The 26,075-nt window shown below is 40.7% G+C and overlaps 1 protein-coding gene across 11 annotated transcripts in view; it reads left to right on the forward strand.

The window, feature by feature from the left end:
• The first annotated feature begins 2,529 nt into the window (after positions 1-2,529).
• LOC112987015 (rho guanine nucleotide exchange factor 28) overlaps positions 2,530-26,075 on the forward strand; it is a 133,736-nt gene continuing 110,190 nt past the window's right edge. For 5 of the 11 annotated variants that reach the window (XM_064499969.1, XM_064499977.1, XM_064499975.1 and 2 more), the window contains exon 1: positions 11,651-11,710. In XM_064499969.1, the coding sequence (XP_064356039.1) occupies positions 11,666-11,710 (45 nt within the window). In that variant the 5' untranslated portion in view covers positions 11,651-11,665. Of the gene's footprint in view, positions 2,950-3,566; positions 3,639-11,476; positions 11,521-11,650; positions 11,711-26,075 lie in introns of those variants that run through there. The other 6 variants (XM_064499971.1, XM_064499978.1, XM_064499972.1 and 3 more) reach the window with 5 other exon arrangements.

Here is a 26,075-nt window from a genome sequence, read left to right on the forward strand (position 1 = left end):
CTTTTTGCATTGTCCTAGATAATGATAAGCTACCTTTCAGTGATACTGTATGGTTGGATAATGTGACCTAATACACTGAGATATTGCACAATAAGGAAGTCAAACGTTTTATGGAAAAACATCTACTTTTTTATAGGATACTGCATGTTCACTATAAGTTTTGTAGCACCAGAGAAAATTTTCAGGGAAGATCACACAAATTTTGCAGTTGAAAAACAGGAAAAGACAGCTTTGTTTCCTGAGTCACTGTTCTTAAGTAGGCCATAGCCTCAAAATACTTGTACTGAGAATGATAGATAATAATGACTTCTTATTTCCATGTTTATCATTCAAGCAAAAACCATGCCGCATACCATGAAAAAACTGAATAAACATTAATTACTGACATGTGACGGCTAGGCAGCGGTTCTGCCAATGCTAGGATGCTCTACACCATGTAAAGGCAGTCTCTAGAGTGTATGTGCTGTGATACCTGAATGTGCTCTAGCAAAATTTCTGTATACTGCGTACATAGTCCCAGTATGTACTACATGTACATAATGCTTGTTTTTATGATGGAAATCCTATAGAGGATTTTCTCTGGAATTGAGGTCTAAGTATCTTAAAATACTACTACTAATTTGGGGAATTACATAAATTAAATTACAACTCTTGACTACTACTTTGCATAACTTTTTGCAGTAAGGAAAACTAGGAATTGAAATCATGAGGATCTACAACTGCTGCAGATACGTTTATGCTTGTCTTACGTAGTTGAATAACATGCAGTTGGATATCTTGCAGGTAAGACGTGGCTCTACTCAGTGGTAAGTGAAGCAGTCCTTAGGTAAGCTTTCAATAAAGTGTGCTGGGGTTAGATATAGAGGAAAGATGCTATAAATTAGTAGTGTTTTTGTTGTAAGCTGTCGCTAACCTGGCTGAGCCCAATCAACCTTTGCCTCATTCCTTCTCCTTGTAAATACAACTTTCCAAAGTCAAGTCCTGCTCACGTTGTAGCCAGTGGTGTTTTACCTCTGAGACCTCACGGAGTTGTGGGCTGAGTCCTGAGAAGTAAGGTACAGAAAGACCCTGCTTTCTTGTACTCTGAGCAGATGTTTGCCAGGATGATAAGCTACACAGAGTAAACAAATGAAAGGTCTCAAATTTTGAGGATAGACACACACCACGTAAAGCTATGAGGCTAATTAAAAAAAGGGCGGGGGGAGAGGGAAACAAAGGGGGTTATTTGTTTCTTTACCTCTGCTACAGGGAGGTGCCTTCATGACCTGTGCTCTGTTGCAGCAGTCTAATATATTTACTTTTGAAAAAGGCTGGTGAAACTACTGTGCATTCTGGTGTGTAGAGGTAAGTGAATTACAGGGCTGTAATTGCCTTGAGGGCATCTGGTAAGATGACCAATCACTGAGAAGTTTGAATTTTTGACTATGAAGTTTGAGTCTGGTTGTGATTTTGTGCTCTTAACTAGGAGCTTTCAATGTATTTACAGCTTGGATGCAGCTTTTCTATTAATTTGAAAAACAACATGTGGACCTTCTAATATCCGATGTAAGGGAAATGTTGATGTGAATTCATTGGCCGTTTCTTATGTCTTTTTTTTTTTTAACACTAACAACACAGATAATATCAACACAGAAGACTAACACTTAATGTGTCATTTTTGTCATATGTGGTTGACAATTTAAAAGGCAAACAAAAATCTTAGAATTAGTGGAAATGTCAGTCTGAGAGAGACTCCAGAGGGGGTCATTTGCTTCTCTGCACTGAAGTAGGGAGTAAGTCAGTCTGCATAACTGATCTCACGTCGTTCTTTTAAACCCCTCAGAAGGAAGACTTCATCTCTTTACCAAGTGAGTCTTAGGGAAGAAATGATCTTTTACTGTTGCTTTTTCCTAATACCTAACCTAGTCTTTGAAATGTCAGCTGACTTTTTTGTCCTACGTCTGGAGAACAGCAGATCACGACTGTGTGTTGGGTTTGTAGTAGCTGGGTTTTCTTTGTTTGCTTTTAATAATGCTCACATTGCCGCACTTGACTAAGGAAAGAGTTCAGCAGTTAGGACCTGCAAGTATCCTAGTGGGTATAAGAGAAGGGCATAGGATGGAAAAGAGGTACGGCAACAGAGCAGGCTTTCATCTAGGAAAATACTTTCTGAGGACTTGTTTAATGTTCTAACAGTTGGGTTAGTTAATTTTAGACTGGTGGCATTGCTCAGTAAATCAATCATTAGAACATAATTGGGCTGAACAGACCCAGCGCCCTCATGTTTCCTCTTCCTCTGCTTTCTCATTCTCCTCTTCCCCAGGTTTGTTTAGGATGCGAAGGATGCACAGCTCCACGTAGTGTTCCAGCTGATGCTTCACCAGCACCAACTAAAACATGGTCGTTGCCTCTCGCGTACTGCTTACAGCGTGCGAAAGTTTTCGTCCCCGCAGCACGGCATTCAGATGTTGCTGTGGCAAGGAAAACAAGCCGGCCAATGAACGGGACGAGAGTTACCCAAGTGCAGCCAGAGAGGTTTGTGCTGCCCCTCCTCAGCGAGCCGCTGCGGCACAACGCACCGAGGAGCGAGGGCGGCCGCAGGGCGCTGCAGCGGGAGCCGCGGCGGCCGGGAGAGGGCGGCGCGCTCCGCCGAGCGGCGCTGCGGGCCGCGCCGGGAGCCGTCGGGGCCGCCGCGGAGGGGCCGCGCAGCGCCGGCGCGGCCCGGGGCACCCCCCTCCGCCCCCCCCGCCGGGGCCATCGCGGCGCGGCGCTGTCTCGGTGCCCGCGGGCTGGCGGGGCCGGGCGCCCCCCCGCCCCGGGCTCCCGCGGGCGCGGCCCCGGCGGCGGCAGTGCCGCGCTCCTCCCCCGGCAGCGCGGGCGGCGGCGGCGCTGGCCCGGGCGCCTCTCGCAGGTAACGCGGGGCGGCACCTGCTGCCGCGCAGCCCCCGGCGCCGGGAGCCCGCGGCGCGGGTAGGTGCGGGCCGGGGGCGCGGGGCGGCGGGCGGCGGGGTGGCGTCGCCCCGCGATGGCTCCGCGGGAAAGCGCTGCGCGCGGGCTGCGCTGCGCATTGTCTTGTGGGTTCCCGAAAGCGAGCGGGGAGGAGGCTTTTTTGCTTTTCTTCGCTTGTTGCTTTCCGTTAAGAGCCACGGGTTTTTTGCTTTCCCCCCCCTTTAGATCTTGCACCTAAGTGGGTAGGGTTGTTTTTTAGTCGTAAGAATGCTGGCGATTCTGAGCTGTAGTAGATGGCGTTGAAACTGTTCCAACTGGAAAAAAGGCAAAAGAAAGCTTTCCCAACTTTTTGGAAATTCTGGAAAAACAAAATCTACAAATAGTTCTCCGTAGGGATTTGTCGTATTAACTCCGGTACAGGCAATTTAGAATTACGTAAATTTTCAACCTGAACGTTGACTTTTTTTTTTTAAACAGACAAAGAGTGTAAAAAGCTTCTTAATTTTGTGTCGACTTATTCCTGCCTCTGTACTTGGTACGATACAAAAATGCAGGTGGTTCTTCTTGTAAGTCTTTATGAAAATGCATGAATGTGTTAAGAAGCCTAACATGACTCGTTTTTTATTTTTCTTTTATAGGGATAATTCAGGCTCTCTTTGCAGAAATAGGATTTCAGGAGTCATTTGAATGAGAGGGATTTTTCCACATAGGTAAAAAAGGAACTCTATTTTGATAATTCAGTATAAAAATCAACACATCAAAATTTTGTGAAAAGACTGAGTACTAAAGTGTGTTTTCTTCCTCCAGGGCACTGTTTGAATATTAAATGCAGTAATGAAAGTGTTCACGCAGAATTATCTTAATAATAATCTATCATGAAATTCATCTGGCCTTCTCAGTTGATTCATAAATCAGCCACTTCTGCCAATGTTTTATAATCATATGTAATGCAGTAGTGGTCTTTTTTCTCAATCTGAAATAGCTGCTGTTATTCAGGAGAAGTTCCTGTTGTCTCCCCTGAGAATAGTTCCTTTATGGGGCTGTTTCAGAGGGATACGGTGTGTAAAATGGCTCAATGTTCCTTTATTCTGAATAACACGTTAAACAAGAATTTGCACCAGGATATAGGAAGGATAGCTTATGACTAATATAGTGACTCAGAAGATCCAGTTCCAATATTCAGTTTTGCTACCAGCTCTCTGCATGGCCTAATATCAGTCTGTCAACATCTGTGTGTCTTGGTTTCTAGCTTATAGAAGAGGGGGATGCTGTAGTCTTCAGGCAGGCACACATTTTTTCTGTGCCTACTACAAGTAAGTCTTTTAGGTGCTAAGATATTATCTAGCACAGCAAGCTTTATTACAATGAATGTTGGTGCCTGAGTATTAAATCTGCAAAAGTCTTCATTTGTACCAGCAGTCTTCATACTGTTTTGACTAGAGCCCTCCTTTATTTTTTCTGTTCTGTATTAGCTTGGATATTATTACATCTATGGTGTCTTGTCACCTTTCAGGAATGCTTTTGAGAATTTTTGTCAATGTTGTCAGTTGAAATTCTTTTAAAAATTATACACAAGTTTTTCATTAATACCCTGCTCTAACTAATTGAGCTGTGTGAGTCATCTTACAGGTTCACCATCATTAAGTAGATACTGAAAACTGTCAATGAGCAATACCACTAAACTACCGTACTGATTAGAGGAGGGCTCTGTGGTGGAATAGTCTTTCTTAGTGGAAGCTGCTTCTGTGAATATCAGAATTATATCTAGTGACTTTGGTATCAAAAATTTGTTTCTTATTCTTAATGGCTATAGAGTTTGTTATGCCTTGCACATTAGCACATAATTATGTGATCAAATTTTGCTTGCGTAATCATTTACATACTAGTTACAGTATCAACTAAAAAAGAAAACCACCTTGATTCTGGGAGTTAAGGCTGAATTAACAGAGGTGGCAACTGGAGAGAATATCTGTTATCTATATGCTGAATAAATTTGGTGTGAAAGTAGTCATTGGTCAGTAGACATAGAGCTATGCCATGACAGTTTTCTGCCACTTTTTAGTGTGTTGCCACATTCTAGGGGAGACAGCAAGAAGATTCTCCAGTTAACTGTCTCAGATTCGAAATTGAAGTTGTGGGGTTGGTTTATGGACAGCTAATATTGGGAGGGGAGTGGAACTAATTCTAGCTCCTGGTTTGAGCTTAAGGCCTCCACTTACACACTTTGAAGGATGAAAGAGGCTTTTTCATGCAGAAATCAGTTTTGTAAGAGGAAAACATTTTCTGAAGAGCTTGTGAATTTGAAAAACTTAGTAAAATTTCCAGATGACAATCCCTTTCCTCTTTCCCTGTGTTCTCAGGAAAGTTAATTCTAGTTGTCCATGAAGATGGACAGCAGTTTACAGCAGTGTCATTAGATGAACAATGCATCCCCTAACTCTGTTTATTGGTTATAGCACTTCTGTGGATGGGCAAGACTGAGTGGTGATGAAGCATCCTGGATCGTGTCAGAGCATATATTTGAATGCACATATAAAACAAAAAATCTCTGGGTCTATTTCTTTGCTGTTCCGTCAGTGAAATGTATGAGTACACACTCCTTAATCTCTCTTGTGTATGAGAAGTATGTGGATGTTGTGGAGTACTTGTGAGAAATGGAAAAGAAAGGGAGCCTGGGATAAGGGGTTCACAGATTTTGCTCTGACATAATGGCTTCACTGTGTGTAAAATATGAAGTGATAATTCTAAAAACTCTTACAAAAATCCTTAATTTAAAAAAAATTCTCAAAAATATCATTAAAGAAATATCGGAGGTGAGACAGAAGTCTGGCAATAATATCAGACTAAAGTTTGTTTTAGTTATTTTGTATATGTATTAGTTTTCTTTTTGTCTTTCAGTAATGCATAAACTTACATTTCTGAGTTTTCTAAAATCTGGAGCTCCATTTTATTTTTAGTTGAAATGAAAATGCTACTTTAAAAATCTTAATACAGGAATGCATAAAGAATCCATTTTGCCAGCGTAAGGAACAGGCTTTTTTTTCTATGAGTCACTTTTCTAGAGTTGTTTTTGTATGCTAAAGCCCAAATCTATTTTTAAAAGTTTAAAAAATGTCACCCTTTTTGGAGACTCTTTATTTTCTCTGCAAAGGAGCACAAAATGGCTGTGGCTTTAACAAACTGAAGAAATATGAAAGCCATGAGTGGAGTGATGTTTTTTGGAAGGAGATTTAGGCTTCTTTTTGTCACAGACTGTTGAAATGAGGGCTATATTAAAAGGTGTTTGGCTACATTTCTCCTGTTCACTTGTTACGAGAACAACTAACGTGTGGTGAAGTAATCAAGACTAATGCAAGCTGCTTCATTATAAATTTAATAGATAACGGTTTATTTTACCTCTTGCTCTGAATAGTATTAGAATGAAGTATATGCGTGTTCTTGCAAGTTGCTAGCTGAGGTCTTGCTACATGCTATAGATTTTTATGAGAACTAAGTATAAAAATGTAAGATTATGTCTAAAAACTTGGCTATAAAGTTACAAATCTCTGAATTTTGGAATGTAGTATTTATCATACATTTATTTTCAGCTTGCTACTTTTTTTTTTTTCCCCCTTTAATTCCTCTAAGGTCTTTTAATCGGGTCCAGAGCAAGGATCTGCACATAGAAGAATATTCTTTACCAAATTAGACCTGCTCTCCATGCAGCATGTCTCCTGGTGCTTTAGAAGCCATGACTGAGCCTTTTGATACACATACGTAACTCTGATGGAATCTGTAAATCCAAAAATACACTTTGGTTTGGTTGCCATGTTTGTTGAAATGGAGCAGTTTGAACGTTGTTAATGGAAAATTGCTGGTTTATGAGTACTGTGCTGGAATCTCACAGTTTTTGAAGGGTATTAAGATATGAGAAGTATAAAAACAGTATGATGTACAATAATTCATATCTATCTGAGATGCTTTCATGTGGACTGATACAACACTTAACTTGTAGGGACTATTGTGTGACATAATAAGAGGGCAATAACAGCAGTGGTGTGTAACACAGGCTTCAAGTGGAAGAGAGCTAGGTAGAGGCTATCTTAAAATGCTTGTGCTACTAGACATTTACAATGCATGAGGTACTTCGCTTAGAAACAGATATTAAAGCAACACAAATGATGCACTTGACATGCCTGCTTACCTTCCAATGGCTTCTGGATGAGACATACCCATTCTTTCTTGTTGCTCCAGGTGCTCAGAAATCAAGACTTAATGTGCTTGCCTTAATGGTAGTAATGGAACTGTAATTCTCAGTGTTTTATAGACATGAGTCTAAATAGAGCCACCAAAAAGAAAAAAAGGGGGCAAGGAAGAAGAATTAAATTCTTCAGGCACCTGCAAAGTATCACTGGTGGTTTATTTACATAGCTTCACAGTTTTGACTTTGTCATTTGCTTTACAATCTATGAAGCATCAGTAGGTCTGTGATGCAGGGGTGTGGGATTATGGTGCAAGAGGAGAATATAGGGAGTAGGGCCTAAAGATCTCATGTTTTGTTAACTTTGAAGTGATCTGTGGAAGAGAAATGTGAAACATATACTTTATACTGCTGCTTATAGTTTGCAGCAATTTGCAAGGCTTATACAACCTGTAGCCTGGTCCTACTTAATGAGCCTTGGGGGCTCGTGATGACAGCAGTGGAGCCCTGAGTTAAGTCCATATGAGCACAGCAGTCTGGTCACAGAGCAGGATCAAAGCCTGAGTCCTGTTTTCACATACTCTGCTCCTTTCTCCCACAGTTATACTCTTTATTTACATGGAAGAGGAGAAAGTCAAATTCTGAGTTGGAAGCCAGGTTACTCTAGGATCCAGAAATACCCTTTTTTGTGTCTAGGAAAATGCTGATGATGCACAGTAGGTGCTAGGGCAGCCAAATAGTAGTCACAGTGGACTTGGAGGGAGAGTATTTTGGCTGCTGAAGGGTCACCTTGTCAACCAGTAGAAATGCCTTTGTGCTGAGATTTATGTAATGCTTTCCCTTATCTAATTTCTTCAGTGTGTACGGAGTGAAAAAGTTTGATAGCTGGCAGATTTTCCATTAAAATGCAGTTAGGCCAGTCTCTAATGCTTTTATTTTCCAGTAGTATATTTCCTTCTTTTGGTCTTTCTAACATTGACATGTCTTGATACTTGGGCAAACCATTCTATAAAATGCTAAAATCTGTAATGTTAAAAGAAAATGAATACATGAGATTCCCACAGTTGGCAACCAAAAAATAAAATATTGGGAGAGAAAGAGAAGTGTGTTGGAGGGATTATTCAAATATGTTGCATCTTTTGATAAAACACAGCTACATTTGTGGATATTCATGTTGATAAACTTGAGCTGGCCAGGAGACCAGAAATAGCATTTGCCACAAGGTCAAATGGGAGACTAGAGATTTTAAAAGTTGTTATGTAAATTATTTTGATTTGAAGATTGCATATTCTTTGTTGCATATTTGCCTCTGCTTGCCTGAAACCTATTCTCCAAGTCTCTCCAGTTTACAGCACGTGACAACAAATGCTTCCGTTACATTTCCTGCTAAATTGAATCAAACTGGAAGCTGAAAAGGTTTTTTTTGTCTGTATAGATGAATCCTGCTTCTGCTGAAATTGTGTGGGCTTGATCTTTGTGGGCAGTGCCTGAAATTGGACCTGTTTGTCTGTTAGATGCCAGTCCTGCCGGTTTCTGTGTCATAGGCACAGCTGTCAGGAACAGATCAAGTTCTGCTCTGTGAAATGATGTGTGTCCACAATGCCAGGGAACTGAACCTGCAGCCTGCACTCGCTGTGCAGAGGACCTGCTCCTTGGTGGCTCAGAGCACGTGTCTCCACCGCATCTGTCAGACCCTGGAGAATCTGCTGCTTTGTGAATTCAGCAGTTCTCACCTGTACGGAGGAGGCGAGCGATAGGGTAGCAGGCGATGATATCTCGTTCAGTCCCTTAGTCTGAAACGGAGATTGCAGAACAGCTGCTCAATGGCCTAAGCCGAGTATTTCCTCTCGACGAGTATCCTTTTCTTCCTCTTGCCTCTCCCAGTCACTTCTAGCAGCCAAGCCCTGGATGGAGGAGAGACGTGAACCATTTGTGTAAAAACCTTTTCTAAACAACTGGCACTCTAAGAGGGACAGAAAATCAGAATTGTTTGCTTAGTGCTGTGTGTTGACATTCATGGGTCCTTCTGCAGGAAGCAAAAGGAGGATCAGTTTGCTACCCTTTTGCATCCAGGAAGCATCATTATAAAGGGGGTTTGTCAGGGGAGTGCATGTAGAAAATACTGAGCATATTTCAAAGTGGTTATAGTTGGTGTTCAACATCTAATGTCTTCTGAGTGCTGTAAAAAAAAAAATTGATCACTTCAGATGACCTAAATGCTTATTTTATTTGTCCATTCAAGATCAATAGTGAGCTAGGTGCTTAATATTTCAGAATGGAGAGACAAACCACCAGAGGAGCCACAGTGTAACATAAATGAAGGGTGAGGGAACTGAAGTTAGGATGGCATGGTATCTCCAGTGAATTTTGTTTGTATTGTCCAATATAAAAGGATTTTATTGCCCTGCTAGTACAATGATAACCCCCCAACGGAAGGGCTGCATTATGCTTTCTCACGCACACTTGCAGTAGGGTAGGAAGATTAGAGGCATGCCTGCCTTTTTCATCCTTTCTTTGAGGGGAAGAAAGATATTCGCATATGCCTCTTGAGGCTGTAGGGTTCAAGCTATTCATATGACAGAAATAATCAAAAATATGTCTTGTTCTGTTGGCATGGCTTAATGATTTGAGTGTGCTCCCATTTTCTTGCAGAAGAGATGATGGAGTTTAATCTGGATATCTTCCTTTAAAGAGGGAAAACCATTGCAGTTGAAGGGATTTCCTATAGCAAAACAGAGCAATGGTGAAAAACAGCTGGTTGGCATGTAGCAATAGAAAAACAGTTGTGTTATGTCTCTCATTTCAGCCTACCATTAAATGATGCCCATGCCCTTTATGTATGTAACGTGTGTGTGGCGGTAATTGTGAGCTGGTGACAGGTCCAGGATAGGAGTTAATGAGCTTCATCCGTTCTGTAATGTGACACTTGTGAAAAGCTCCACCTTGCAATTTGCCTTGTGGAATTAATGTTACAGCTTTTTAGTTTCTCTTGGAACCATGTTTTCCTCTGCACAGATAGGAGTGTGCTTCAAATGCTGCAGCTCTCAAGGTTATATTCAGGATTCTGTTGCTGAACAACTACAGAGCTTTGTCTCAGCCCGTCAAAGCGAGACACCTTGGAGTCAGCCGCGGGATTCTTCCTCCGTGCGCTGAAAATAAGAAACCCCTCTGTCTGAGTCTAGCTGCTGACTAGACTGACTGGATTAGTGTTTGCCTGATACCCTTTTCTTAAAATATGAAAGATTGTTTTTGGCTGAATGTTTGTGGCCAGTGATTTTGTAAAGGGTTTTTTCTTTTGTGTTAAAGTCGTACTGAAGTCAAACCACAAGAATGTAGCTACTTGTGAATGTTGATGAATTGACAGGCACCACAAGACATTTATTAACAAACTGTGCTTTAAAAGGAGTGTGTGTTGAGGGGGTTCATTTTTGTTTTTGATGGAAGCTGTGCATTTGATTTTCCCAGTTTGTAGGAAGGGAACTTTTCAGATCCTATCTGACTCATAGGCAGGCTATACCTATGCATTAACAAGCTATGTGCTGCACAACCACGCTTGGAAACTTTTCAGCTGTAAAAACAAGGCCACATCTGAGTTGAGGCAGCCTCTTCTTAAGACAGACTCTTTTTTGTAGCCTGTTTCGGTAAGTGGAGGGAGATTTGTGCATAGTCGCTGAACCCACCTTGCCATTCTAAAGATGTGAAGTTGCTTCTGGTGTGATTTTTCTCATTTGTCAGGAATGTTATATTTAGGGTATTCATTTTGAGGATGTAGCAAGCTTGAAATACAATATGAGAAACCAGTGTTGCAATGACAACCGTAATTATACTAATTCCAGTGATTTATTCTATCAGTAGCTTGCTGTTTAGGTGTCTAAGGCAACCTGCCTTGGGGGTGTCTTCTATGAAGTTACTAAAATACTGAAACCAGATGCTTGGGATGTTGATGTGGAGTACAAGGTTGCTACAACTACGTCTCTAGGTCAAATTTAAAATTCTTTCCTTTGCCTCTAGAGATAAGAAAGACTACATACAATTCACAGGACTTCATTTGCCACAACTGCAAATGTCTCAGTGGCCTGAGCTCAGCTGTCTGCTGACCTGTTTTGTTTACTGTCTATTGTGTGAAAAGCACACAGCATGTTAACTAAAACCAGCCACCCCTCCTCCAGCATTATACAGGCATCATTATACCAGCATTTCCTCGTTCTGGGGAAATTTAGGCCAACCAGACATATGATGAGTTTAGTATCCTTTATTTCCTTGATCCTGGAAGATGTTAGCTTAGTTTACAAACTTGAACAGGATACAATAATATTAATACCTCCTGATTCGGTGTGTAATAATTCCACTTGTTTATTCTGTTTCTAGATGCCGTGACAATGGAGTTGAGCTGCACTGAAGTACCTCTTTATGTAAGTTCTACAACATTAGGCTTCTGCCCTCAGAGTCGCTTTCTTTTGGATAACAGCTCATTCAAAAGCAGAATGAATGAAACCAAAAACCATTCTCTGGTTGTCAGAGACCTTAGACTGTTGAATGTGGCCGTGTAATGCAGGCATGTGTGGGGATGATGTTTTCAGTACTGTGATTCACTTTTCTGAAGTAAGTTTAAAACTGTTTTCCCTTTATGATAATTATTCTCTTCTTTCTTCTTCAGTACTCTCAATTTCAGTTTTCAAAAATAGAGATAGTCTGTGAAGAGGCAATATTCGCTTCCTAGTTTCCCGTGGTTTACAGCTGAGTTTTTTTCTATAAAGTTCAAAATTACCATTCTTCCTTAAAGCAGAAAGTTGTATCTAATCTCAAAAAATGAGTGGGTTGAAATTTGTTAGTCAAATGGAGTTTTTCTGTGAAATTTGCAGTGATTGGGTAAAATAGGTGAACTCAGAGTTGTTAACAGAAGTCAGGATGTGCATCGGTAAAATTTAGTTTACTGGGTCCTTTAATTGGGATGTGGGTATGAGGATTAAAACTTTGGCAGTCCAGTCATCATTATTATTAATAAAACATGGTTGTCTTTTCTGGGCTGTTCTGCCTTGGTTTTTGATTAGAATGGTAGTAGCTGGGGTATGCGAATGTTGGTGTCTATGAGGGTAGTGGAAGGCTATTGAGTGGGGACCAAAAGGGTGGTGAAAGGTGAAAGAAGACAGACAAAACTATTAACTGCTTATTGTGGGGATAGAGATAATGGGGATAAATGGGATGGGGAGGGAGGAGTGTAAATCATCTGTACCCTGGAGGCTTGAAGAACGTAGAATTACTAACCCATCAGCCAGAGTTTTTGCTGTATTTGTCGTCTTTGCAGTGGGAACCTCAGGCTGGAGAAAATTAGGTGTAGTATCTTTAATGGCAAAAAAAGGCAGAAGGAGATTAGTGAGGCCTGTTCATGTGATGTCAGTCACATGTGAGGTCTTAAAAGCAAGTTTTGAAGGAAAGAATAATCAAGGACATGGCAGTAATGGATAAAACTCAATATGTTTTTATCATAGGTGGTTGTATCAGGCTAATCCGATACCTTCCCTTGATAGATAACTGACCAGTTAGACAAGGGCAATGCAATGGGTTTAATCTGTCTAGTTGCAAGTGAAACATTTGATCCTGTGTCTCGCAGGAAATTCTTTTGTAAGATGAAGAAGGTGGAGATTAATATTGTAACTGTAAGACAGATAAGGAGCTAGATAAATGGATATTACTATGGGTTATATTGCAAAAACAGGTATTAGAGTAGAGAGAGAGATATTACAAGTGATACTGCTGAAGGATCAGACTTAAGGCTGGTTCTACTTAATATTTTGATTATAACCCTGGTGTGAGAGCCAGATGTATGCTCATGAAATATGTGTAGATTTGTGAATGTCATAATATTGGGAGGTACTGGTTCGTACTGAGCAGAATTCAGTAATCGTGTGGGCAGACTGAATTCTCCTACATTTTGTTTACTCTAGTTAATAAGATCATGATACAAAGCTATGTGTTTGGGGACTAATAGTGATAAACGCACTATAAACTAAGCACTTAATGGATAAGAAGAGGACTCAGGGTGTAGTAGACAGCAGTAGGATGACTGAGATGAAAATATGATTTTAGCTGGGATCACGTAGTCTAAGCTTTGCACTAGTGAGAGCGAGTGTCAGAACTCAGCTTTACTAAGTTGCTGGTTGTCATCCGTAGCCTCACACCAGCCACAGTGGGCAAGTCCCAGGCAAATCTCTTAGCTTAACAGAGACCTGAAGAGAGTGTTTTGAATTGCAGTTATACAGTCACCAGCTTGTTTACTTGCAAGGAAATAGGGTGAGGTGGTGGCTTTCTGGGAGACCTGCAGAGATTCTCCTGAGCCTGAGGGTAATGGTGAAATGTGCACTTCCAGAGATGCAGCAGGAGCATCTGCCCTGGCTGGCACCCTGGGTAAGCCCTGGAAGCTGGGCCTTGAGTCATTTCCGAACAGTCTCCTACATTTCGCATGGGAGAGCATGGGGGAGATGTGTGCCCGTGGGAAGAAGGGTATGTAAGTCTTTCAGGGCTTCTGCAGGGTTTGGGAAGGGGCTATATAACACTCTAAGGTGATTGAGAGAGATCGAAAGTTGTCCGTCATCCTTCATCTAACACTTGACCTCTTGGCAGACCTTATAATGATCATCTAGGGTTAATCAAGTTATTCTGGTGTGGTCCACTTCTGTGCGTGGTGGAAGTTAGCAGCTGCAGTGTTGCATCTTCAGAGTCTTGCCAGTCACAGTATTGTTCCTAACCTGAGTACTTCTGAGTGCGTCTGGGAAGATTGAAGGTGTCCGTCTCTCTTGAAGGAGTCCTTGAGTCAAGGCACTTCTTTTCTCTTAGTTAGGTCCAATTTACTTCTTCAGTTTTGGAAACTCCTTCCAGCAGCAGCTCCTTTATCTACATGACTTTGCTGGAGAACACCATCAAGTTAATGTTTAAAATAGATGTGAAAGTCCATTCTGATTTTGAAATTCTTTGGACAGCTTACATTAGGCAGTTCTCTGGCTAGCTGAGCTTGTCTAAAATTTAATGAATGTTCATTGGTAAGAAAGGATAGAGAAAGCATCTCTCAGGAAGGTTCTGAGGGAATATGACAAATACCTGAATTGATTCAAATGCAAATATTTCTCTGGTGTGTTCCAGTCCCTTTTAAAGTTGATAGTGGAACTACAGAATACAATGTAATGACAATTGTATACTGCTCACATGCAACCTGACAAATGTCAGCATTGAATTGTAACATGCTAATTTCCACAGGACTAAAATGGGCATTAGTCCTAAGTCTTTTATATTCAGTCTGTCAGAACAATCTTTCCATGAAAATGGTCAAAAGGTAGTAAATAGTCCTTCCCTCCAGCCTCTGCAAAAGCATAGGTTTATGTGTGTTCAAGAGAGAGATCTGCCACATGCTAGGTCCAAAATAGGATGCTTTTCATACTGTTTTCAAGTGTTCTTTTCATCTGTATCAGCTGGATTTTACACCCCTCATAATTCCAGGAATATCTGTATGACAGGTGTGTATTTTGTGTAAATTATCTGAGAATATCTACAGCTCCGTGTTTATAATGCGCTTGCAAATATTTTTAAAGATTATATGCGAGATATTTTTTTGACTTGGTATATGTGAGCAACTATTGCAAAGCTGGAGGATTCACACAGCACTGTTATTTCAAACTGTTGCACTTTTTCAGTACTGAACTTCTTTGCAAATCGATCTGGTCAACTGAGTGACCACTGTTTATTTTTTGTTACATAAAAACAAATATATTCAGAAAGCTTAAGGTCTTTGCTAGATAATATGATTTTTGTGAAATGTAATTAAAAAATACTTATGAAATTACTTAATCTCAAAAATGCATTATTTTGAGGCACTTTTCCTCATATATAATTTTAGTGGCAGCAATACGATTAAAATCTAGTTACAACACACATAAATGTCATAGTTTAAAAAATAAATGGTAATGAAACAGAAAATTAAATATTTCAAGTGCATGTTTTTCAGTTAATTTGAGGAGCCTGTTTCCGGCTTCTAGACAGCAAAATACTGGTAACCACATCACGAAATTATTCCTTATAAGCCAGTCTAATTTTCAGGATTGTCTAGCCATGGAGAAACAGATACATAAATAAATACGCTAATATCATACATATTGTTCCTTCATTCAATACTAATGATAAATTGTTTAAGTGAGCTTTCTCCCTCTTCAATTATGTTTGTATTTTTTAACTCACAAAAATGAAATTATATTTATCCAGGCCTTTCTGTAAGGAGAGCAGCAAGCTGAGTCTTTTCATTTTGCAATACAGTAAACACAGTATGTGGAATGGGACCATACTGTCTTTAGGCAGCCACCAGTATCATTGTAGACAAAAAATGTTATGAAAAAAGAAAGGGTTTTTTTGAAAGATAAAAAGCAAAGTATTTCACAAAGCACTTTGAAGATATTACAGATTTAAATATGGCAGTTGTTCCTCCTACTGAAAGCAGCTGCTGGTATGGAAAACCAGATCTCTCTCCTAGAAAAGTCCCTCCTTATTTAATGGTAGGTGACTTTTTTAGAAATGTTAGTGGTCATCAATGCTGATCTTTGACACTGGCAAAGAAATTTCCTGCTGCCATGGGGCAAGCAGATCGTGGGAGCAGTCAGCTTTCAGGAGGAGGAGATGAGTGATCTCAGAAGTCTGTAGATTATTCTTTACTGAGAGCCTGCTAAATGTTTCTCTTGGGAGTAGTGGAGAGAAATAAAGAGATGCTGAGTCAAAGAGGATATCCACAACAATTCCCAGTAGGCACCAGAGGGGCCTCTCCTTCCAAGGAGCAGTGGGAGGTTACATGTCAATTCTGTCTTTCCAAAGGAATATTTAGATGTTAGTTCTCTGAGAAGAGGCAGGGGCATAGGCTCCAAGCTCTGAGGATCAAGATCTGCAGGAAAAGAAAACTTCCGCTTGGCCTTTCCCTCCTTATGATGTTAATACCCCTTTACTGTACATTGCTTACTAGTTCTCAAAATGCATTTTCCTGAGATACCAAATTGTCCTGCCTGCAACCGTCTCTCTCACTGGAGTCAGCTAAAAATGCTTGAGATCAAAACGCTTATTTAATTTCTCTTATACTCTGATATACCCAGTCTATCCCTTTAACTAACTCTCCTAGGTGTTTGTGTGAGTTTGCTCTTGTTTGAGGTTGGGGTTTGTTTCCCATGCTATTACAGCTGCTCTGGTGAAGTGTAGGCCCCAAGGAGATCAGCGTGCTTATGTGTTTGCTGTTTAGTACTGATGTATTGAAGTACTCTTACAAGCTCTGACACTGCAGTGAGATTTTCTCTCCCCAGATCGGGGAGGGCTGAATTTAGCTCTCGCCGCAGGAGGGCAGGATGTAGCACCAAGCTGTTTGCATTTGGAGAATGGCCGAGTGCCTTGAGACTTTCCCAACTTGCGGTAGGTCAGTACTACTTTTGGCTAGATCAGGCTACAGGCCCAGCTCAGCTTTGGCAAAATGATTTTTTCTTAGTGTATCAACAGCTGTTAGGACAGCACCCATTGAAATATTATTTAAAAAGTGGAGTTAGTAGTTTCAGGAGTGACCTTTCCTCTTTAATTCTCTTGTGAATTTTCATAATTTTACAACATCAGTCCATTTTAAGTCTTCTGTCTTCCCTTTTGCTACATAATAGTTCTTTATTATGGATCGGAGAGTCTTGGCAGATAAAGTTTTATGGAAGAACAAAGAAGCAACTCATTAGAGAGGGTCCAAAATTTTCATGACCTAAATTTTCTTGCAGAAAAGTTGATTTAATTGTGAAAAATGTTGATGCACCAAAAAGAATGATTAGTAATAGGAAAATTTTAAATGCAAAAATGTGAATTACCCTTTCAGGAGTAGACTAATTGTATTGCTGTGTTTTGACTTAATGGTGCCATTTATAGCTTTCTGGAGACAAACTGAAAATTCAGTTATCCATCTTTGTCTCTTACCTTTTTCTTTTAACTTCAAACTGTTTATCTGTTGGAAAGTGTATGGAGATACGTGCATTAAAAGAAGGCAAGCGCATTTGCTCTGTTTCGTTTGTAAAAACAAAATTTATTTTGCAATGATATTTTAAATTATTACAAAAGCATATGCAGTGTGCCAAAAGTATGATTCTTTCTTCCCACTTTTCTCTTTCCAGTATGTCTCCTCCTCAAAGTCTTTACAGAGTTTGCATGCTCATGCCTGTTCTTTGCTTGTCCTGCCATTTGTTTGCTTGAGTCAGCGATTTGTTCTTGACAATGACACGTAGGCTTAGTTCCCCCTATTTTAGGAACCTATGTTTTCCATTACTGTAGTAATTTCAGTGCCTAATGATTTATAATGCACTGTTTCCCACAGTACTCCTTTGTAGTCATGAAATGTTGTTTAGCTTCATTTACAAAGAAGGTCTGAGGTGCTGTAAGTGTTGTAACAAGCCTAAAACATAACAAGTCTAAAACACAACAAAGGTGTGGTGCAGAAGCAACTCCAGGTTTCTCAAATCCTAACCTAGTGCTCTGAATGGGGCAGCATCCTTCCTCTGTAGCCTGTTTAGATGTTAAGTATGTCTGTTTGAAGAATATTTTTGTGTAAGGTAGTTTGCTTTGCTTGAGGGAATGTGAAAACTGCTTTTAAAGTGTGGCATATCCACAGCTCAGGTGCATCCCATCTCATTTATGGTGCCAAAGGTAAGAGCACAGCTGCTTCAGACACCCACTCTGGTTGTTGGAGGGAGAGAGGCACATCCAAGGGCTGCATCAGAGCTCAGGCAGGCAGAGTGCGCGCTCGCGTACGAGGAACCGCAGGGACAGAGCTTGGGGCTCTGGCTCCTTGCTCGCGGCCCTGCAGGGCAGCGGGGGGAATAGAGGCCGAAGGCTGTTCCCGTGAGCATCTGGAGCACCTGAAGCAGTAGGTCCTGAATTCAGACATCAGTTCCCTGCACGTGCAAATGCCCTGTCTACACTAGCATTTTCCTTCGCCATTGCCCTCGTGGGAGCTCGGCCTTGGTAGCAGCGATGGAGGAGTAACGTGTGCCGCCTGGCTGCCTTAGCTGACCTTGCAGACGGACTTGCTCTCAGCAAGTTGAGATGGTAATGTGGTTTCCCTGCTGCCAGTCATTGGCAGCCTCTCTGCACTATTTTAAACATTACTGCTGGCCCAAAAGCTTGACTGTCTTAGAGAGGAGTGCAAAACTAAGAATTATGCTAGTGTAGGCAAGACAGACTCTGGCTGCTTTTTTATCACATGCAATGTGCAGGTAGCCTATCCCTACAAAGGCACTGTGTTGCAAGTTACCTCAGTTAATTATCCTTTGGATCTATGATGTCTTGCTTCCTTCTGTCATTAAGTAACAGTTTCAAAGATCTTTTGATCTTTTGTTACCTTTTCAAAGGATATACCCTCTCTCCAACAGTGTCTGGGCAAATGCCTGGGCTGCAGCCAGGTTCATTAGCATCTTCATTGTTTTCTTATTCTGAGATATTTTGCTTCCTCAAAGATGAGCTGGCATAAATCTCTGGGACCCAGGTGTAAACATGATGACTGTGTATGCACGGATAACTTGACAGTAGAAGGTATTTGAGTAAGATTCACTTAAGATTAGGCATTTATTACATCTTTCTCCAAAAAATAACAAGGAGAAGGGAGGAGAAAGTGAAATAAGCACTTCATACCCATGGGGCCCAGAGAGCAGTAACAGCAAATTCCTGGACTGAATTTTAAGGTTCTCCAAAGTGAAGGCTGTTGTACGTGTGGAGAGTTTAACTACCTGGGTTTCTATGGGTAAGAAACATGGCAAAACGAAATTTACTTTAAAAGGTTTTAGTTTGCAGAGAAGCTCATTTCATTATTGAGTAAATAAAGATGTAAGCCAGTAGGCACTGCCCAAGGAAAGAAGTAGGGGAGGTCTCTGCAGCCAGCTCCCTGTGATCATCCTGCCTTCCCCCATTGCTGGGTTGTTGTCGCCCTGGTGCTATTGCACCAGCTGCACACTCAACAGCAGCAACATTGAGGAAAAAAATCATTACACAGTTTCATAGGGTATATTTACACAAATTGCTTCCAGGCCAGTTTCAGAATATTAATGGCTGTTCTGTGGCTGAGTAAATTAAAGGCATTTAGACTTTTATTTTCATACTAAAGTATAACTGGGTTTAGATTAGGAATTTAAGTCCTCTTGTAAAGCTCAGAAAGCAAAGGATGGTCGAGGGCTCTTTTTGAAAGAGGATTTCAGTGTGTATCCAGAAACTGGATTAATTTGATACTTCATCAGCACCTTCTATTTGTGCTGTTTGCACCTTTGTGGTGAGATTTTCCAGAGTACTCAGTGTTGATTGTGTTTCTCCAAATGAAGGCAGTGGTAAAGTGCAATGGGATGTTCACACAACTCAGAACTCTTCCGAAGAATTTCAGTTCTGTGCTGACATCTATGCAAAAGGCGATTAAATAAAGAGGGTTTTATTTGTGCTGTAGCAATATGGCCAGGAGTAATTTGATCATATCTTCCTCTCTGCTGGAAAATGTTTAGAGGTCTGTAGGCAGAGGGACATAGAAAAACACTCAGTGAGACAGTTAAAAAGCTATGAGTCATCCTGTTTGGCAGATAGAAATTCCAAATGATTTTCTAAAGAACATTAGTTGCATACCTAGTTAGAGCTAGAGGGAGAAATGAGATGTAGTTCTTATCCTTCTTCTCAAATGCACAGGTTTCAAGTGCATGAGAACTGGAAAACAGAATTAATAGAAATAATTCAACAATGTATTCTGTTTGGTAGATGTGATTGATGTTCAAAGTGGTACAGGGTTCCACTGTGCTTTTGCATGGAGTAAGTAGGAAGTGGCACCTAGGGCTTACATGTTGCTCCCAAAGTGAGTGGTTGGTCATCTGCACGCTAGTTTTTCCACGCTGCACTAAGAAGAGTTGAGAGGGGAGGAGGGGTGGAAAGGGATAGAGTTTCCCACAGGAGGATGTAGCGTTTTAGTTTTTCTGCCCTTTCCATGTGCTCAATCTTTTCTGGCCAGCACTTTTGGGAAAGAAACCTGCTTCCACCGTTTTGCCCATCCCTTGCTTTTGTGTTCTTTATCACGGGAGCAGGGGAGAGGCCGTCTGTTGCATTAGGGCTGGCTGTAGCCTGGGCCATAGTCTGTGTGTTCAACCAGGCTGAAGTTACTGTCTTAATAGATGGTGATTTTGAAACAAATAAAAACAGAGAAATGTGGCTTAAAATGTATAATGTGTGTCAGGCTTCCAGCCTGGATTTGTTGCTGCACAGGGCCATGTCTACTGGCCTGATCCAGTGCCGGCCGGAGTCAGTGTGTGTGCCAGCCCGGGCCGGGGTGGGCAGGCTGCTTGGTGCGCACACGAGGAGCCGCACAGCGGTCGGCCTGTGTTTGAGGACACAGCTGCTGCCAGAGTGAGACACCGAGGAAATGCATTTAAAACAATGAGTTCTATTTTAAAAGATATGAAGGAAAAGAGTAGGTACTGGAAGGCATGTCCCTTAGCAATTGGATCATTTTTGTTCCTGTGGTGTATGGTTTTTTTCTCTCTCTCTTTTTTTTTTTTTAATTTTACTGCTTAATTCTTTAGATTACCCTATTTCTGGGCTTTTACTGTGCACTTGTATTTGTACAGTGTCTGCAACAGTGGAGCCCTGATGTCACCCAGGGCTCTTAGCAGTGTCCTGAGAAAAAGAAGTAATCTGATTTATCTGTTTTTAGTCAAGTTGATTGAAAAAGATAACTCCTCTTTTGTTTCAGTTAGTAATGTCAGAATAGATGTTCAATTTCTATTAACATGCTTTATGGTGGAAGTTTTCTGACCTGTATTTGTAAGCATTACCCTCCCAAGCTTCTTGATTTCTCTGTATGTTTATATGATTTTATACACCAAGATAAATTGTGTGTTACTGTTGACAGCAAAATATTGAACAGTGTTTTGATGACAAATCAACAAGAATGTTAATACATGTTTTGGTACTGTGTAATGCTTGATTTTTTTTTTCTTTCTTCTGATAAAGGCATTCAGACTATTTTTATTTCTATCAAGCAGTTCCAGAATTAGAAAGTGTCCTTTCTCCATGAGTGTTGATTACTTTGCCACCTGTGAGACGGAAAGCTTTTCTCTACCTTGCCTGTTGTCATAGTTTGATGATGCACTAAACACAGCTTTAAGACTTCTTGTGACAGATTAAAAAAAGAAGTTATGGCCATCTGATGCAAAGTGCCGATTTGCTATGAACTTGCTCTGCAGGTTCAGATTGTTTAAAAGCATTGGTAGATTAACTCTGTGCTAGCAGCCAGATCAGGTATTGTCTGTCTTCCTGCTGCTGACATACAGCAGGCATAAAAAGCATAAAGCCGGCATAAGCTCTCTGTATCGTGTGTGCTCTCGCTAATTCAACAGAAATGAGATTGTGTGCCCGGGTCTGTCGTGAGTCAGATTAGCATGGCTGGGTGCAGCTCATGGAGAAGTATAAATGGTCTAGCTGCCAGCTGTACCTTTAAAGGAGAGATTAGTGTCATTTCAGACTTGTTTTTAAATAGATTAAAAGAAGCAGCTTAGCATTTATCAGCTTATGTTGAAGAAGAAATTATTGGATGCACTATCTGCTTTTTCTCTTGAATCATTCTGTTCATCCTTATGATTTGCAGAATCTTTTGGAGATTTTGTCCCTTCTGGCTGAATTTTGAGTTTCTGCAGCCAGGTCCTAGGGGAAAACAGCCACTTGTGATCATATGAAGTGTCTAAGCTTCAGAGTTTGGCACTAGAATATATTCCTGAAACGTCTGATCGTTCAAGTTATACTTTATATTTATGTGGCTTTTGGTCTTCCATTATGAATTAATCCTTTCAGTGTCCTAGTAATGCTTGTTGCTGTGCTCTGAGCTCACCGTAGGTACCGGTACAGCAGTGCAGTGTGAGGGTTCGGTGATACCCACACCAGAGCATTACGCTTTTTTGTTTATCTCTTTACAGCAGCGCATGATGCGTGTTTATGGCCTAAAATTGTGCCAGCCGTTCCTTGCAATCTTGGTGAAGTGTAAGCTCCTGCTGTGTTTGTGCTTTACAGCTTTCTTGGGACACTACTGTGTGGTGTGGAGGAAAGAAATGCAAACTGGAATAGCTAGCAAAAAACAAAGCAGGGATGACCAAGAGAGTGCAACAGTAGAAATGGGACCAAGGAGGTCATTTTGCTGTAATAAGATGATACTATGGAAAATAAGGACCTGAGAAGTGCCTGGGGTTATTGTATGTGCACTGAATTAAATACATCAATATGCCTAATACATTTTTCTTTTCAATGTGGGTAATGCTAGAAGCAATTTAGCAGTACAGAGCATCATAGAGACTTGCAGACATATATGTTGTTACCTGTTACTGGATTTCTTCTTTTTGGAGGAATTGCATTGGTTTTGGTGTAAATAAGCAGTATTTTAGATTCCTGCAGTTTTTTATTCTGATGGATTCTAGTTCCTTTTCTTAGGGGCCAAATCTTGCAGTCCTCAACAAGAAACATGTTCTTCTCTCTGTCTCTGTGAAGAGAGTGAGCCTCTGTCACCTTCTCTAGCCTAGTGAGGAAGCAGGACGTGCGGCTTATTTTGAAGCATCAGCTGTGCGAAAATGCCAGTGTGTGCAAGGTCAGAGAATCCTAGTACAGTAGGTGTGCTTCAGTTTGGCACTGAGGGGGTATTAAAATAAGCTTGACTAAAGCCCACAAGGTTTAGGGCTTGATCTTTTATATATATATAAAAAACAAAAGCAGCCCTACTTCTCTCTTCTTATTAAAAATAATTAAAAAAATCATCTCCAGAATTGTCAGCAGGCTAGAGTTGAACTTGTGCATGAAAGCAGTTGTACAGAAACTGAGGCTACGCTAAATTATTTAGTGCAACCTTCTGGCATATTGCTGGCCATTACATTTCACCTAGTTATCATGTATCAAGGTCAAAGACTTGTTAGGCCAAACATTTCAGCTCTTAAAAACCTTTAAAACATGTGCCAGTTGTGGAAGACGGGGGGGGGGGGGGGGGGGGGGGGGGGGGGTGGGGGTGGGGTGGGGGGGTGGGGGGGGGGGTGCAGTGCAAACGGAGTTGTTTAGGTGAGAAAAAGTTCCCAGCTCTGCGCGTTAGGTGACTATGTGCAGACCCGTGCTTTCAGAACAGGTTAGACAAAAACCATCTTTAAGGAGCGGCTTAGGTAGAGTCGATCCTGCCTTGAGGCGGAGGAGTAGATTAGTTCACCTTTCAGGATCACTTCCAGCCTTCTTTTTCTTTTTGCTTGAATGGTGTATTTTGGTCATCTGTTTGCACATACATGAATGCTTTATATTTTTTCCAGTAAATATTTATTTGAGCACATAATCCCTGGCTATTAAACATCCAGAAAGTGGCAGCAGCTGCCACAAAGACTTATTTTCCCTTTTAAAAGGGCATTGAATCTAACCCAAAATAGTGAACTTGCAGAAATTTCATATCAAAATAAGGCAGTTTATAAATCTTCATTAAAAAATTTTTCTGTTGAGGCTTTTCTCCTCAAGGTTGTTTGGAGACCTTGTTAGAAGCATCCTTTAGATTATATTCTGAGATGCAGGTGGCCACTGAAGTCCTTTTTCTCACTCTTTGACAAGAACTCCAGGCTGCCTCCGTTGCTCGTCACTGGGCTTCCCTGTGTGCTCTCACGTGAGCAAAGGCAGAGGAGTCATTTCTTACTTGTGTTGAGAGGTTTCTGAACAAATGCTTTCTCTGCGTTGGTTACAAAGCTACCTCATACTGAAAAAGCACTTAAAAACGCTTGCTGCATAAAGCTCGTGTTGTTTTGAGTCTGACATGAGCTATTGCCTGTGTACTGGGAGAAAGGCTTGTGCACATGCACAAACACTGAGGACCAAAGCTTTACCTGGTGCAAATGAGTGAGGTTCACTTGATGTTGGTGGAGTTTTGCTAGTGTAAATCAGCAGAGGATTTGGCTCTTCTCAGACCACCCTTATGTGCAGATTTAATTTTTATAAAAATACATCTGTAGATTTTTGGGCAGCATACTCTTTTGAGTATGACCATATCATTACATACCTTATCTGTATGTGGAGTTATGCTTGTTCTGTTACTGCAAATGTAAAAGGACTGTTGTTATACTCAGTCGCTTTTTCTCTTGACCAGTTCAGTTGGGGGAAAAAAGGTAACTACTTTCATTTGAGATGTTTTTAGCATTACAGTTAATGAGTTCATGCCTATACTAAATGTTCAGCTATTATCTCTTATTTTGTCTTTCTATTTGCCGCTCTTTTTTCCTTCCTTGTGTGTAATTGCTGTTTCATTGCTTGTTCAGCCTTGAATCCAGTTGCATTCCTCTCAAACAGGTAGGCATATGCTTTCTTAAACATTTCTGTGACAATGTTTACTACTATTTAGCTACGAGAGGTGTCCCTTGGACATTGTAAAAACATCATTGAAGGTCAGAAAGGTTTGTTTATAACTTTGTCCTTGTTATTAATGATTTAAGTGTGGTCATTTTGTGTTTTTTAAAAAAGTTATTTGCAACTTGCCTGCTGCTTCTCCTGCAGATTATTTGTCTTCTTTGGTGTAGGATTGTTGATTGTTGCAACTAAGTTTCATTACAAAGATCTTGAAAACTACATGGCTGCTCAGGGAAAATATCTTGCCACTGTTCTTAATTTAAGTGCTATCTTAAATATCTTCAAACAATTCACCTTAAAATATAAAGTTTTTCTGAAGCGAGTCTGTTCAACGACGAAGAAAAGTTTTAATGCACTTGTCTTGTTCTGAGGAAAGAACCAGTCCTCACGCTCTGGCAGGGACTGTGTAAAGGGGAGGAAATTAGTCAGTAAAATTCTCCTGCCTCTTTCATGTTGTAGTTAAGTTAATAAGTTAAATAATCAGGATGTTCCCTTTTGGCCTTAAAATTTGTGCATCTATGTATAGCACTTTGTGAGGTCTTGTCTTAGTCAGAATTATTAAGAAAAAGTTTTAATGCACTGATTCTAATTATCTAAAGTAAATATAATTCTGAAATCAGACTGCCTACATGCCTGCTTTATACCGGAATGTACTGTATAACATGCATATCTATGTTAAACTGTAGTGGCTAATGACAGCTTGCGTAGAGGATAAAAGCCCCATTACTGTTAGCAGTACTTGGGGATTCTCATTTACTTCAAGATCTTGGGATTTGCATTTTTGGAACAAAGAAGCCATGTTTTACCTCTGCACATATAAATTCCTTAGAGCATATAATTACAGATTTAGGATCTACTTATGCCATTACATGTATAGATAATATCCTCGCAAAGCCTGAGTTCATACATTATTTCTCAAGCTATTATGTTGCTTGTGTAGTTTGGTAAAGATATTTTTAGGGTATGTTAGGATGCATACTAACAGTATTTAAAAATGGGAGTAATTATTTTTATGGTAAAAGGCTGTCAGAAAAATAGATTTATCCAGACTATTTAGACTAGTATAGGAACCAATTGTTAAGTTTTCAGCAACAGTCAGTGTGGTGGACTGAATCTGTCAGTCCACTAGTGGTTTTTTTGCGTTGCATTTGTTTTGCTGGGGCAGATTGCTAGTGAGGAAGGTATTGTCCAAATGATTCAAAACAGAAGAATTTCAGTTCAGGGTAAGGTGGAAGTTCACAGGCATTTATTTGGACAAAAGATGACTTGTGGCAAAGTAGGAATCAGATGCATTAGAAGTTTTGTGATCACTCCTTAGGCTCATCCTGCCTGCCTGGTAGTTGCTGTGCCTCATCCATGAGGGTTTTCTTGCTCTGCTTCTCTCTTCTTCATGTAGGGAGCATACCCATAGTCTCTCACTGCGATGGTCGAGCTGTCCCTCGACATAGCCTTCGTGTAGAGGAAGGTAAGTGCGCTGCTTGGAGGCAGGAGCTGTTTCCCAAGGTTGTCAGGGCAGAACTTTGTTCTTCCGTATGTGAGACATGGAGGC

The sequence above is a fragment of the Dromaius novaehollandiae genome, chromosome W, assembly GCF_036370855.1.
Source record: "Dromaius novaehollandiae isolate bDroNov1 chromosome W, bDroNov1.hap1, whole genome shotgun sequence".
Lineage (NCBI taxonomy): Eukaryota > Metazoa > Chordata > Aves > Casuariiformes > Dromaiidae > Dromaius > Dromaius novaehollandiae.